The sequence below is a fragment of the Centroberyx affinis genome, unplaced genomic scaffold (genome assembly GCF_046629955.1).
Source record: "Centroberyx affinis isolate AG114_WGS23_722 - 3 ecotype Tasmania unplaced genomic scaffold, CSIRO-AGI_Caff_v1 ptg004599l_1, whole genome shotgun sequence".
NCBI classification, from domain to species: domain Eukaryota; kingdom Metazoa; phylum Chordata; class Actinopteri; order Beryciformes; family Berycidae; genus Centroberyx; species Centroberyx affinis.
The window spans coordinates 285,524-301,189 of NW_027282213.1; the positions used below are offsets into that span (position 1 = coordinate 285,524).

General features: G+C 40.5%; 2 protein-coding genes across 2 annotated transcripts; one reads left to right on the forward strand and one right to left on the reverse strand.

Annotated features, from left to right (window-relative positions):
• Nucleotides 1–176: 176 nt before the first annotated feature.
• On the reverse strand, nucleotides 177–4,871 carry LOC139665492 (cell division cycle-associated protein 7-like). The gene is made up of 8 exons (XM_071544526.1): nucleotides 4,764–4,871; nucleotides 4,062–4,436; nucleotides 3,412–3,504; nucleotides 2,965–3,117; nucleotides 2,424–2,567; nucleotides 1,798–1,947; nucleotides 984–1,120; nucleotides 177–222 (listed from the first exon to the last, which is right to left on the reverse strand). The coding sequence occupies exons 1-8, from the start codon at nucleotides 4,869–4,871 to the stop codon at nucleotides 177–179; spliced, it is 1,206 nt and encodes a 401-aa protein (XP_071400627.1).
• Nucleotides 4,872–7,052: 2,181 nt separating this feature from the next.
• On the forward strand, nucleotides 7,053–15,293 carry LOC139665493 (anti-Muellerian hormone type-2 receptor-like). The gene is made up of 11 exons (XM_071544527.1): nucleotides 7,053–7,075; nucleotides 7,169–7,389; nucleotides 8,127–8,324; nucleotides 8,975–9,028; nucleotides 11,321–11,427; nucleotides 11,573–11,794; nucleotides 12,811–12,925; nucleotides 13,283–13,440; nucleotides 13,937–14,093; nucleotides 14,551–14,687; nucleotides 15,177–15,293. The coding sequence occupies exons 1-11, from the start codon at nucleotides 7,053–7,055 to the stop codon at nucleotides 15,291–15,293; spliced, it is 1,509 nt and encodes a 502-aa protein (XP_071400628.1).
• The last annotated feature ends 373 nt before the right edge of the window (nucleotides 15,294–15,666 follow it).

Sequence of the window (15,666 nt, forward strand, 5' to 3'; positions counted from 1 at the left end):
ATGTCTCATTCTAAGAAACAGAACCATCAATCAATTAATCAAAAACTAGTTTATTCAGTTAAAATCACAGCTCATGTAATGCTTCACCAGGACTAAAATGTTACATGACTCATAACTAGAGTGCAGAGAAAGAAGAACAGACCATTTGACCAATTGCTCCCTCTAGTGTCTTGAAATCACAAATCTTCATCCTCCTCCCCACTCTTCAGTTTGTTACGGAGGCTAGATAGAAAGAAATTAGGTCATTTACAGATCAGTTGTTTGGTCAGCTCCAACATTGAAAAAATATATATTCATAATGTTTCATTCATTTTGGTGTTGCAGTAGCCTGATGAGAAAGCAGGCTTCTGGCTAACTTTACTAGTGCGACTGAATGAGAAGTACTGCCTGCCTTCAACTACCATCAAAGGACCCTTTAAAGTCACACTGAAATTAAAAATGATGTTTTTGTCTTTTTAGCTCATTCAAACTACCACACCATACCCCCATTTGACAATTTATGTCCCCTGAAGGAAAAAAATAAAATAATTATCATGTGATGACTTCATGAACATAAAAATTCTAACCAATAAAACCATCACAGAGTTTTGAACAATCCCACACCTACGCCCCTCCCATCACATAAGACTGCCTTTCTTTCAACCGATATCTCTTTGGATTACAACTTTGAATGATCCCATGCGGCATTTTGTTCCTCCCCATTATCCTGTTTCAACAAGAAATAACTACATCACATGAAGGAAGCTCTCAAAATGCCATTTCATTGTGAGTAACACATGGCCACTCTATTGGAGTGTGTGCATGTGTGTGTGTAAGTACTCCCTCAGGCCCTTGCTGTGAACAAGACTGTGTAAATGGACTAAAAGCACATAAAACCTCTTTATATTCCATTTATAATGAAATGATTCAAAACATTCAGGCTCATGAGTGACTTAAAAAAAAAAACAATGATCAAAATGGAATCCTTTGTATTGCCATCTAACCTGCTGAGGTAGGAGTGGACGTCAGAGAAGCCGTGGTACTGCGCCAGGGGAAACAGGATGCCGGTGGGGCAGCGGCCGTCACGCTGCCGGCAGAAGCTGCAGTTGCAAATGCCACGACATGGAGGGCACCGCCACTCCTGAAAAGACGCCAGACATCAACGGTTACGCAATAAACTGATTTCGTTAAGTATGGGAGAGAGAGAGAGAGAGAGACAAAGCAGAGTTATTGCTATTTAGCCTACAGGGTTGCTAGCTATGTTGAGAAGCTTGTGATCAACAACCTTGAGAGAGAAAACCTATGTACTTTTGAAAAGAACTGCAGTTAGTAATGATTATGTTAGTAATGAAGAGTTGCTCATGTCAATTCAAAGCATGTGCTTTTTTGCACACATTCTGTTTTTCATATGTTGTATTCTGACATAACACTTTTTACTACGTTTTATATTTGGTGAGACAACATTGAAAATAATGGTCGACAGAAAATGTGCTGGATAAAATGAATGTAGTCATCAAATAAACTCAACAGTATATTGAGAATGTGGTGATTGAGAGTAGTGTGTTACAGTTACACCTGTGATGATTTTTGAGATCCAACTCTAAAGACTGGATTTTATGGGATCACATCGCTATTATGTCCACACATGGCCTGAAATTGCCCGGTTTGGTCTCCTGTGGCTGTATTTATACAAATCTGTGTCTGCATTACCATTTACCACCTGTCATTTAATGCATCCTAGTATGTTGGGACAGTAAAAGTTACACTGAAGCGGCAGGGTTAGCCGCAGCCTGTGTGTTTGTGTGTCGTCACGCTGACCGGATCACGCAGAGCCTTCTTGACGTCTTCTCCGTATCTGTTCCTCAGGCACGGTCCACAGAACTGACCCTGGATCCCACGGCAGTCTTCACTGCGGCAGCACGTCTTGGTGTCAATAGTCTTCTGACGGCACTGGTGACACGTTGAGCCCTGAACACACACAGAGACACATAAACACAGTGGATGGCTTAACAATGGAGATGGTGGACAGGTAGGTTGTCTAAAGCTAGTTGAAGGGTTGGAAAGATACATTTTATAACATTTCCTCTCAAATCATCCCTGCATTAAATATTTTTCTAATCCTCAAAACATCGATCTGTGATTACGGCTAGACCAAACCGTTACTTTTTTAGTTGTAGGGATCTGGGAATCTTCCAGTAATGTGATCATCTGTGATACAAAGTTGGGAAATAGTTTTTAAAATCTCTGATATTAGAGGGATTGGTGCTTCATGACGACCGTTTCTACATCAGTTTTTCCTCAAAACGGCATCTCTAGATCAGAGTTTGTCGCACTGATTTTGTTAGTGGTCGTTCAAAAACTAATCTCATATTGGCACAAGATATTCTACCATTCACTTATAACTCAGTGAAAGAGAACTATGGGCAGAGTCCAGCTGTACTGACCGTGACTCGGTTGTAGACTTTATCAGTCATGTTGTCTGCCACCAGCTGAATCTCGTCCTCTGTGATCTCCTCCGCTGGACGTATGATATGAGGTTTGCTCTGATTAGGCCGCGGGGTCCCGCGACGCTGTGGGGCGTGGCGAACCTGGAACAGAAGACGAAGAAGAAGATGGACTGTTTAGTTTGAAGTTTATAAAAAGTAATAAAATTATAAAATAGATTAGGTTGAAGAAAAGCACAGGCCTACACAAAACCTGACACCTGATAGTCTTACACTGATGAACCTATTCCAAACTGAAAATGGATGAGAAAAATAGATTGCATTCAGGTGAAAACATAGTATGATACATATCAAAGACCCTAGTTTTCACTCGAGACAAATAACAGCCAAACTATAGTTTCATATAAACCCACAATCACATGTTATATGGACTCTCAATCCTATGTTATAAACATTTTGAGCTGGCCCTCATTCTGGCAGTTCTCCCACTTGGCCTTGCTGTGGGTAATCAGCTATTGATAGATCAATTTTACGAGCTGACCTCCAGCAGCTCCTCCTCCAGGCTGAGCTCCAGTTCTCTCTCCCGAGGGGCCGAAGGATCCTCACATCCCCCCATGGAGCGGGTCTGTCTCCGGGACGAGCGCTCTGGGTTCCTCCTGGACTCCCCTCCAGCCACTCCAGAGCGTGGCGGACGCTGCAAGTGAGGATATAAGATCAAATCATCTCAGCACATCGGTCTAACGAGAAACACCGTCATCCAAAGCTCTTCTGGGTTTTACTCGAGCATATTTGATGGAGATTGAAGAGGATGGCGGCCCCCTTGTTAGCTGGATATAGTGAATTCATCCATTATTAACTCTAGACTTTAGGCAAAATGTGGGGGATGCTAAGAATTTCTGTCCACCATCCCTCTTGTTAAATGTGAATTGCCCTCTGGGGGAAAACTCACTGTGGCGAGTGAGAAAAATTGCAACTGTCTTTTACTCACAGAGCTTTTCTCTTTTGGCTGTTTGCCTGCTTGTTTTTTCAGGAAGCCTGCACCTCCTGGCATCTTCTGCAGGTCTGCCATCAGCTGAGCCAACTGTTAGAGACGAGAGAAATAAAAGGATTAGAGAATCTGGGCGCCATGGCAGATGGGAAATATCTTTAGGCAATGTAGCAGGGCAACTTTGCCAACAACTGCCACTAATAGTATTTTTGCATCAAACTATTGATCCTTATACCACAATTTCTTGAACTTTCTCATGTCAAGGACCCCTGAGTTGATACACTTCAGGCCACAGATTCCCATAAGACTCTACTGTAGAGGGAGAGAGTGTGGAACCTCTGAGCAGAATATGAATTCTCTCTTTGGGATAACCTCTAATTAATGAAGTAAAAGTGAAATTAAACTATTTCTCATTTTGCTGGGTACCCTCAAGAACCTCCTCAAGGACCCTTGAGGGTCCCGGAACCCTAATTTGGGAACCACTGCTTTATGCAACACTGTGTTAGCGAGACCAGTCTTCCAGTCTCTATCGTGATGAAGCCAATAGTGCCCATCTCCACTGCCTCAAAATGTTCCTATGCATCATGGGTGTAAGAGATGTGAGAGAAGGCTTGTTCAAATGATACTGTGCTGTATGCTGCTGGGTTTACCATTGCTTTGTTTGCCTTGATGTTCTGCGCTCTCTTCGCCAGGAAAGAATCTGATACTTCATCCGCTGAATCAGAGCCAGGCCCTTTAGCCGGAGACGGCGGTGCCACTGCTTTCTCTTCCTCTTCAAATTTAACACGCCTCTCCTTCTTTACAGTCTTTGCCTGGCTCATCTTTCCTCCTTTCCTCACAACTCTCTTTTCACTCCTCTCCTCCTCCTCCTCTGCATCCTCATCATCAGTGGAGTGGTGAGTGGAAGGAGCGGAGCGGAGAGCCACCCTCAGCCTGAAGGGCTGGGCAGCAGCTTTTGTAGAAGAGGCTCTCTGGGTGGAGGCAGGCTCAGGCTGGGCTTCACATCCATCTTCCAAATGTGAATTCTGACAGACATTAATGTAGTTTATTTCAGGTGAACACAAATGCATCCTTTAAGGTTTCTATAACGTTTCTGCAAGTTCAGAGTATCCATTGTAATTGATCTAATAAATGTTTTGCGTAATTCCTTTTATAGACACAAAGGTGTTTTGTAGGCCTACAGCAAATAAATAGTATAGGCTGTCAGCTGGCATCTCAGTGATATGAAAATGCATGAACCATCCCTAACGAAAACATGATTAACGTAGGCTACTTCTTTTTTGTAAGGGATATGATAGTGGATCTGGTGGTGGTTGTGAATGTAAACCCTTAATTTAACCCAAACAGCGCACCTTGTCGCAGAGGTCGCTGCCTTCACTGTCAGAAAAGCCATAAAATGTTCGCTCATTTTCTGACTCCTCTGCAAAAATATCAGCCAGGTCTTTTGTGAGGGAGTGCATTCCCAAAACTCCTTCCTGAGGGAAAGTAAATCAATTACAAACACATTTCATTCAAATATTATCATGTTAGATTACTGCGTTAAGTCTAACTAATTTTAGCCAGTTACATTACCATTTTATTCTTGATGATCGCAATTGCACACGGCTCTCACTTCACTACGAGATATTTCGATTTATTTAGGCCCGCCCTCATGCAGGTAGCTGTCCAATTAATCTAATTGAAAATTGGGTGTGCATGTTTTGTAGCTTCCCGCAGCACAAGCACGCAGAATTTCCAGCCTTGGCCAATAAAAGGGCTTTAAACTCCGCCCTCAAGGGGTGAGCTGGGCACCTAAACGTGCCGCCCTCCAAAATACAAAAACATGGGCCGCTGTTGATCGAAGGCACTGTGGGTAGGATAAAGTTTGAAGTTTTAGTGTGAGCTTAGCATGGAGTATTTTCCATTCAACATATATAAACATAACATTATATGTCTTCCTACAGTGGTTTTGAGTAGTGAGACCCCCCTCGCTCTGTATGTTATTGTGTTATATGTGTTTGAGAGACAAAAGAGGGAGAAAAGGAAAAAAGAGGGATGAAGAGAGAAGAGGAGAATCACTGTACAGTCACTGCATGTTGTTACAGTGTTACAGGGCCTCCATCTGTAGCTCCAGTGACCTTGTCTGCAAGCTCTCACTGCCTCTTTGCAGGACGTTTGCGTATTCTCTCATAACAATTTCCACACCACTGACTGCAGATGTTGATATTGCTTTATAGAATGAGATGTTGGTAGATGTTGTGTATTCCCACTGCATACTGTTTAGTGGACAGTATGCGGATGCTTTCAGATCTAGCCACTGTGGGTTATGCAGGTGTGTGACAGTGGGAGTGACAGTGGGAAACGTGGGAAACTCCTCTCACATTCCCATGGCTGATAAATGGACACTCGCCGCTCAGCCAGCCTGGGCTCAGAATGAACATGATCTTGCTGCTGATTTTAGTTGGTGGTAAGTACAATTTCTGTTATTTTAGCATTTCTCTGTACTGACTCAGGGTTGTAACTAAAAATGCCTTTCCCTATGCTGAAGCTTTTTTTCCAGGTAGCATGAATTTATGATTATTTGATTGATTTATGCATTTCAGGGGGTATAATTTAAAATGTATAACCCTGATAATTTGTGTGATTAAGGATTGTGTTTTGTTAAAGCATTGGATAATGCAATAGTGCAGTGGTGGTTGAGTTTGTGGAGTGTGTACTGTTGGGGAAGTGGGTACTATACTTTAACTCATCACACTAACTAAAAATAACTAAACATTACATCATCACTTCAACAGTAAAGTTACAAAATATGAAATATCTCAACTTTCAAAATGTCCCTCCATGCCTTTTCCAACGCCACCTTTCTATTTCTATCTTTCTATCTTTTCTTCTATGTATCCCCTTCAAGACTTTTTGCCTTCTCTTAGGGCCCCAAAACCTAGTGTTAATGCTAATTAGGTCAATAAGTGGCTAGGCCCTAAATGCTTAGGGAAATGTATATTAGAGTATATATATACAGTATATTAGTGTGTCGTGTCAATGTATGTATTTACTGTGTGTATCATTCTGTGTATCATTGGTGCATCATGTACTGTATCAGCTAGCATCAGAGAACTTTTGAAAAGAAAAAATGATTGAAGAGTAAATGGAAGAGTTTTTGAAGCATTTCTAGAGGGATAGTGTAACAGCACTAAACTGTTGCCTGCAAGAGTGAATCCTGAAAGATGTAACTTTGGGCTCCTCCTCCACTCACCCTCCTACGACCCACCAGTGACATCACACCTACAGACAAACTTTAGACAGAGCCAAAATGGCTACACTTTGATAGATACAGTATCTGCATTTTGGCTGTTCAGCAGGTCTCGCTGTTTCATCCTTGTGCAAGTGACATCATGTGTCAGTGCACTAATACGGATAAATGTAATCATACCTTACCTTCACCAAGCTACATGAAACTCTGTTCCTGATAGTGACGATAACAAAACTGTACCTGGTTTTCATTTTAGGCAGTTAGGCATTTAGATGATATTCTTAACCAGAGCAGCTTACAATGAGTGCAAAAGTAGACAATAAGCTTAAGTTCCTCAATTGTCAACATTAAAAACAACCACTAATAAGGAGTGCAATGGTGAATGTCACACAAAGAGCCCTGTGTCCCTAGAATGATCATAGATGATGGAGAAGTGTAAGGTAAAGCTATGTAAAGAAATTATAACCAGGGATAAAAGATAAAAGATGTTTTTTGCTAAAAAAAAATCTGCATCTGAAATATCTACAGCGATTGCCTGTCTCTCCTCCTCTCCCCAGAATACATCTTTCCATGTATCTCCGGCCAGGCCGTAGTTCAGGGGAGGCGATGTGTATTCCAGGCAAAGCCACAGAACATCAAATATAAGATGGCTGGCAATGTGAGTGGGTCAGAGCAGCTCTGCACACACACCCAGTGTTGTGTGGGCTATTTTCTACTCGTCGATGGCCAGCCAGAGGTCGACCTTCTTGGTAAGAAACTGTCAAAGTCAAAGTGCATCTAGAACTCTCCCAGTTGAGACAAGAAGGACTGTTCTTCATAGTCTGGACTGTGTAGGTGTGCCAGAATCAGCAGCCATAAACTTCTACACTGCAAAAACTGACAAACTTGTTCAGTTACTTTATCTTGTATCCAGACCTATCAAGCTTATTTTAGCATTTTTTTTGTGTGTGAAATCTTCTTACTGCACTGGCAGATAATTTTATCGGTTTAAACTAATTTTACTTTTTTTCAGTATAATGTAGCCTAACTTGTTTCAGGACATTTACTTGGTAAAAGTGAAATTGTCTTTTCTTCATTGTTTTATAATGATTTCTTGAAAAAAGTCATTTTGGCATGCATGTCAAGTGAAATTTATTGAAACCAGCAAGATTATCTGCCAGTGCAGTGAGATAATTTGACTAAAAATATCACAAAATAAGGTAATAAGGTCCGAAACAAGTTAAAATCACTGCACAGCTTGTTATTTTTTGCAGTGTAACACATGACCACCAAAAGTGGGCCATATCTGTTCCTCAACATGTTTTTACACTCTAAAGGTTCTCACAGGATTCAATGTCTAATGACAATTTTTGTCTCACAGCCAACCAACATCAAGGAAGCCCTGATTTATAGGCTGCTATAATGAAGCGTGGATTTCCAGGCTAAAGGGTTCTGATAATGTCCTTTAAAGCAACCGTCCAGTGTGTTACTGATTTGTCTGTTGCAGCTTGTGATGTGGCTGAAAAATCTTGCCCAGATGCAACCTGCGAGGCATCGGCACGCTTCGACAAAAGCCTCATTAAGTGTATGTGCAATACAGACCTCTGCAATGGCAACATCACTTGGAAGCCAAACCCGGAACAGCCTCAACTCACCTCCTCTCATGATGCTCAGGAAGTTTCTGACCAACTGTTCATTGTATACCGTAAGAAATCCACATTCTGAAATGTTCTGAAATGAACCAAAAGTGAGCATTTTTCTTTTCATCATAGAAAATATAATCATTTTTTTCCACCTCCATCCATGTCTCCTCCTCTCCCCTCCTTCCATTCCCCTTTCATCTGGTGTTTATATCAGTCTTCTCTTGTGAACATGGAGTTCATAGTGAAATCTCTAACTTCCCCCAACAATGAAATCAATCTTGGGCTATGCATCTGTGTTAGTCACCATCAATATCTCAGAAACTGCTCGTCCAATTTTGATGACATTTGGGTGAATTATGAGTCTTGCCCTTGAGATCTGGTACTTGCAAGATTGCACTGATTGGCCTAATGGAGACAGGGGTGGTAGCAATTAACTGAACATTTCGAACAAACATATCCCCTGCCTTTTTTTTTTTAGCTATAGTCACATTGTTGTTGTTTTTCTTGTTTTTTTTTTAACATTCAGTTTATCATGAGAAATTAGCTTCTCATAAAGACTTGAGCTCCTCCCATTAGATTTTGTAGAAATTAGGACTTCAACGTAATTTAAATATTCATTCATGCAAAACAAGATGTTAACTATAGCCTTTTTGTTTTTTTGTTGTTGCTTTAGCTACCTCTGTAGTTACCATTCCCATTGGAATTTTACTAGTCCTGTGCTTAATGCTTGTCGCTGTCAAACGGAGATGCCTCTGCAAAGAGAACGGTAAGATCATTTTTGTATTATCATTAAAAATCTTAATAGCTATGCACAAATGTGATGAATCATTTTCACCTGAATATGATTTTCATTTTCATTTTCATTTATTATTGTGTGACTGTCCACCACAATTGACAAGAGTGGGAATTAAATTAGATTTGACCCCTTGTCTTTGCAGATTACTGACCAGGTTTTCTATCACATTATCCAGTGGCAATACACCTACACCTGCATTAGCTGTGACATGAAATGAAAGGGAACAAATGTGTTTTCATCGCAGAAAATATGTACATGTTTTTCCTAATTGGGTACAGTAGAAGAAAGTGGGAAACAAACTGGATTAAATCCAGTGGTTTTACAGTATGTTGTCACAAAGTTGTGATATCATCTACAAGGCCAATAGTGTGAGACAAGACAGCAGTTGATGTTTGCAGGTGTGACTAAGCAAACACAGAAGAGGAGACCATTGTCTTGATTCCTCAGATTTTGATAACAACCTCTTCTTCTACACTACCCCTCCTCCTGGGAAAGTGTACAGCATGGACTTCATACACAAAAAGCAACTCCTGTCTTAACACTTTCAGTGAGTTGGAATTGATTAGACAGACTTGATCATTGTTGCTATTGAAAAGAAAAAGATGGTGTTTGTTTGTGTATCAAATAGCTTCACAGTTTCCCAACTGATTTTGGTAAAACCATTCTTTTAAACTTGTTTGCATATTTTCCAAACTTGTATTCAGTTCTCATGACGTATTGTTTGACCTTGGCACTGTTTCTGTCTCTGCTGGACTGACCTTGGTTTTTATCTGTGCTATTGTATACTCCCTATTGCTGCTCTCCTTTCTTTGTGACGTTTAAGCATCTTTCCGAGAATTAAATTGACCACTCTACAAAAACCAAAAACACAAGGAGGCCTGGAAGCTCCGCATTTTTACCATTAGGCTACTCTCTGGCTAATCAGCTTCAATATATATTCAAATGGATTCACCCTAACACATCAGAAAACACATGAACAAACAGTTTGTAAAGACATCCCGATTCCGAACGCCATCCTTGTTTCAAAACATTAACATTAACATTAACATTAACATTAACAATAGCAGCATCTCTGACAGCCTGGTGGAAATTCCACAAAATCACAAACACCACCTTTGCACCATCCAAATTTACCCCCATCTGGAATAACCCTGATTTTGCAATTAACAAGAAACCACTTAACTTCTGCACATGGATTGATAAAGGCATCACACATCTTCAACATATCTTTCATAATAACACCCATGGTCTCATTCTCCCACTTGGTCCAGAAGTACGGCATCGGGAGTAAAAAAAATTTGGAATATCTGCATCTCAAATCATCCATCCAAACAAAACTTTCCATTAACCTAGATCTTCCTCCTTCAACTTCAGAGTTAATTAACATCCCTTCCTCAAAAAAACTCCTCTCCAAAATATATAGAATAATATCACAATCTGACAAAACGCTATCCATACCATCAATAAAATGGGAACTAGACCTATCCATCACTCCTGATGCCGACTTCTGGAACCAAATTAGCAAAAACATCTATTTCATGACTAAAAATGCCAACCTACAACTCAAACAGTATAAGGTACTTCACAGAATTCACTTCACTGGGCAAAAATTTTTTTAAATGGGATTTGCATCAGAAACCTGTCGCACACAAAATAACCTCAATAGCTATGTTCACGCCACCTGGCACTGCACACCAATTAAACAATTTTGGAAAGACATCACTAAATCATTATCCCTCTTCCTGGGCTGCCACTTCCCACTATCCCCCTCCCTCTGCTTACTAGGAGACATATCAACAATCAACCTGAACAAAAAAAAAACAATAGATTACTCCTCGTGGCTCCAACTATCGCCAAGAAAATTATCCTCATGAACTGGAAATCAAGGAACACCATACATATTACACATTGGAAAAATGCACCCCCCCCCCCTTTTATTTTTATTCATTTATTTAAACACACACACACACACGCACACACACCAGATCAACACAATACCTGACAACTAATGTCACTTTGCTCTCTTGTTTTCTGGCTAGACTTTTAATTAATTGTCCTGTCCTGTATTTATTGTTTTGTTTTCCCCGTGTTGTCCTGTCAATGTTCTGTCTTTTGTCTTGCAATAAAAAAAACTAAAAAAAACATCTTTCCATCTCGCTTACTCAGCCAAGCTAATGTAAAATTGTGTCACATTGTGTTGGAAAGCAATGAGTGAATGTTCATTACATGACAGTCTATTTTCTATTTTCATCATTGTGTCAGATGAGAAGCCACAAGTTTCTCTTCATGATGAGTCTGTCACGCCACTCTGCTCCTGCCACACAACAGAAACCTCTGAGACTGACAGTGCCAACATAGAACTACAGCAGGTAGTGAATTATATGTCCAGTAGTGGAAAATCATACCATTGGGCTGATATTGCTATGTTTTACCCTCAAATATCTAGTAGAAACTCAATTTCTCCTCTGTCTCATGTATTTCCCATGTATCATGTAATGTTAATTTATCTTTCAGATTATAGGCAGTGGGCAGTTTGCAACAGTGTGGCAGGGGAACTACCAGGGATCTGTGGTGGCAGTGAAAGTTTTCCCTGCAGGCTACAAACATCAATTCACCTTGGAGAAGGAGGTTTATGAACTACCGCTGATGAAGCATGCTGGGATTGTCCACTTCCTGGGTGCTGGGAAGAAAGTGGATGGTGGGGAATGGCTCATAGTCCTGGAACTTACTGCATGTGTGAGTGGTGAAGACGAATAGATTGTCCACTTTCTCATTTTCTGAGAGATTGGGAATTATTCAAGGGATACAGGGAGAAATATGAGAAAGAAGGAGTATGTTGCCTTCCATAATATCATCTCTATCAATCAAATGTTCTGTACAGTTACCTAAAGTTGTCGCCTTGCTGGTTCCTTCTGTTGAAATGTGCATCTATAAAGTGTCCTTGTAGCCCCAGTGGGATAAGGTGCAGCTCATGTACTCCTGATGTCATGGGCTTTGAATCTCGCTCAACACCTTTATCTTGCCATGTCCTCTCTCACTCCCATCTTTCCTATAGCTCTGTAACTGATACTGTGTATCAGCAAAAATTACATAAGTCTTCTAACCTTCACTTATTCATAGGTGTGTGTGGGAGGCGGTGGGGGGATTGTGGCTGCTCTTTTGTTTGACATGTCTTTTTCAGATTGAAACACCGAAATAGAGTTTCTAAAGGGGCATTGCGAACGCTGATCACCTGAGGAGCCATGAGCAAAAAGGGGCTTATAACTATCTTGCTAAATAAAACTACTTTGGTAGGGTCCTAGTTGTAGCTATATTGCTCAATTTCCTATTGCATTTCATTACCTGTAATTTCTAGATTGGATTGCATATTAATCTTAGTGAGAGGTAAAAAAAAAAATAAAAATAAAAAATGCACGTTTATGGGCATTCAGTGGTCTATGGTGTGTACCATGTAAGATGGGTTCAAAGTCCTGGGTTCAAATTCAGCCCAGAACCTTTGTCACATGTTGTCCCTGTCTCTCTCCACTTTGACTAATAATGCCTAATTTTTTTTTTATAAAATGCAAGCATATTGCATTTTCTCCGTTGAAACTGTACATACATGCCACTGTACAAAACACACGGGAAATTCGTTTTTCAAAGCAGAATAAAAGCCATTAGCCAGCTGAGCCACCAGAGTGTGCCGCTGTCAGAGTGTGTGCACGCCGCTGCACTTATTTGAACATGATTCACTGGTGTCTCTTTGATTTTAGGGCTCCCTCCACTCCTTCTTGAGTAAGCAGACAAGCAGCGGGATGTCGTCACTGAAGTTGTGCCAGTCTCTAGCACAGGGACTCGCCTACCTCCACTCTGACCTTCACAGACATGGTATGGGCCAGAATATTGCTGTGAAATAATGCGTGTGTCTTTGTGTGCACATGTGCAGAATATATACTATCCAGATAGCATGGCTATACTATCATCTTATATGTGTGTAATATGTTGCAGCAGAAGTAGCGGTAACAACTAAATGCATCTCTGTGTATGTTATAGTTATGTCTGAATTTATTTATAATTTTCTTTAACTGTTATCTAACCAGAATAATCACATGGAGATGAGTATATTTTTTTCAGGTGAGTGGTAATTATAAGAAAATAACAAAACGTTGCCTTAAAAAAATCCAGACCACAAGTATATACACAAAATCTCCTCCTAATTGTGTGTGTGTGTGTGTATTCTTGTAGCTGTGCACAAACCTGCCGTGGCCCACAGAGACCTCAGCAGCTCCAATGTGCTCGTGAGAGCAGACGGCACCTGCACCCTGAGCGACTTTGGGTGTTCCTCCATCCTGCGCTCCTGTCCTGGGCGTCACAGCTGGCAGTGCCACAGAGGAAACATGGAGGTGAGACCCAGACCCATGCAGCCACAGATTTGCTGTTTTTGTTAATTCGCATTATTGGTGAAACAATGCATGAATTAACAACAATCAACCCACCAGAGAAATAGCAGGAAATCACAGCGGAATTTGCCATGGGGAAGTCAAAGCTCTATTCTATTCTAATTTCTATTCTATTCTATTCTATTCTATTTTGTTCTGTCCTGTTGTGTTCTGTTCTGTTCTGTTCTGTTCTGTTCTGTTCTGTTATTTTCTGCTATACATATACATATACATATATAAATACATAAATATATAAAAAAAATCCCAAAACATCATGGAAGTATAAATGAAAACATAGATAGAGACACGGATGAGTTGTACACTATGGCTTTGCTTTCCCTCACATTCAGGCTCTCCTATAGCCTGAATACACATAAGCACATGCGTAATAGCAACATCTACAGTATCTGGATCAGAAGGGCTGATTTGGCGACCGGTTTGAATCTCTATCGCTCTGCAGGGTCTGGCTCAGGTCGGCACACTGCGCTACATGTCCCCTGAGATCCTGGAAGGCTCTGTAAACCTGAGCAGCGGCTGGTGTCTCATGCAGGGGGACGTCTACGCTCTTGGACTGCTGCTGTGGGAGATCTGGATGCGCTGCTCAGATTTGTTTGAAGGTAACGTCCTTTTTAGTCCTGTACAGAACGGTGGACATGGTCAGATAGTCTGCGTGTACATGAACAGATTAATAATTATGAAATGAGTGTGTAATTCTCCCAACACTTGCTCAGGTGAAACTCTGCCCCTCGCTTAGATTGAACCATTCTGAATTCTTTATTGTCAGATCTTTATAAAGGTGAATCCTTTCTATGATTTTGAAGTGGAGATTGTCCATAGACTTATGGACAGCTAGTCACGTCTTGTACAGAGCTCAAAAAGACCACACACCATAATAATAAATAACAAATAATGCTCCAGTAAACATCAAATCAATCAAATATTGTCAGAGTTGAACAATTTACTTTCTTATATAGCCTATTGGTAAAACCTGCTATTACTTTGTGCACTTTACTTTGTGTAGGTGTAGTGGAGGTAAATGGAGGTTAAAATTCACCCAGATGTCTCCATCTGCAGGCAGCCTGGTTCCAGAGCATCACTTGCCTTATGAAGCAGAGCTGGGAGACAATCTAACGCTGGAGAGCCTCATTCTGTATGCGTCTCAGATGGACAAGAGGCCTTCCATACCTGAACACTGGGAACAGGCACTGCAGGTATTCTTCCGCAAAGAGCGACTCACTTTGACATAAAAATAATGTATTGCCTAGCCAATGTACACTACCAGTCAAAAGTTTGGACACACTACATTTTTACTATTTTTCACATTTTAGAACAATAGTAGAGACATCAAAACTGTAAAATAACGCAATTGGAATTGTGCAGTGACCAAAAAAGTGTTAAACAAACCAGAACTATCTTATATTTTAGATTCTTTAAAGTAGCCACCGTTTGACTTGACGGAAAGGCAAAGGCTTTGGAAAGAAATTCATACACAGGCATCAACTTCACTGTTTATATTTGTGTAAGAAACACATTTCAAGCATTTAAGCATAAGCCTTTAGATCAAAATGGCTTTAAGATAATGAAAAACATAATGCATTCAAGCAGGTGTGTCCAAACTTTTGAAAGGTAAATATAGATGATAGTGACTTAAATGAGTAAATGTATTGACTTGAATGTCTAAAAGTGAGTGACAGTTTCAGGGATCTGCACTGCAGGAACTTGTGATGGACTGTTGGGACCATGACCCAGACGCCCGGCTGACGGCTCCATGTGTTGTGGACAGATTACTCTCTCTTCATCCTAGTTGCTCTGTATGACTTATGTTGTTTTTTCCAGATTGACTTGTTGTAGTCTCAAACATTCATGCATTCATATAGATATCTTTTAGTGTCACTAAAGCCTTTTCAGAATATCTTACTCAGTATTTCATATGTATTAGCTATTGACTTATAATAACTCTTTGGTTGTTTTGGTAAGCTCAAAGAAACTTTTGGGCTATTCTGATAAATATTTTGGTTGTTTTTGTCAAAAATGAAATACATTAAAGTCCTACTACTAATTTGTGGTATTGTTTACACAACTATTGATCTATGATGTAATGGGTGAATGTGCCACTACGTTCTGAAGTCAGGTGTGTGCGTCATGGACAAAACCCGCAGGCTCTTTCTTCTTAAAATATGATTTACAACT

What these genes read in the sequence shown, in the direction of transcription:
- LOC139665493 (XM_071544527.1), top strand. Translation starts at nt 7,053, where the DNA reads ATGATCATAGATGATGGAGAAGT. An exon ending in ATGCCTCTGCAAAGAGAACG is followed by an intron (nt 9,029 to 11,320) that starts GTAAGATCATTT and finishes TCATTGTGTCAG; the next exon opens with ATGAGAAGCCACAAGTTTCT. An exon ending in CTCTGACCTTCACAGACATG is followed by an intron (nt 12,926 to 13,282) that starts GTATGGGCCAGA and finishes GTATTCTTGTAG; the next exon opens with CTGTGCACAAACCTGCCGTG.
- LOC139665492 (XM_071544526.1), bottom strand. Translation starts at nt 4,871, where the DNA reads ATGCACTCCCTCACAAAAGACCTGGCTGATATTTTTGCAGAGGAGTCA. An exon ending in GCAGCGACCTCTGCGACAAG is followed by an intron (nt 4,437 to 4,763) that starts GTGCGCTGTTTG and finishes AATGTCTGTCAG; the next exon opens with AATTCACATTTGGAAGATGG. An exon ending in AGCCAAAAGAGAAAAGCTCT is followed by an intron (nt 3,118 to 3,411) that starts GTGAGTAAAAGA and finishes CCTCACTTGCAG; the next exon opens with CGTCCGCCACGCTCTGGAGT.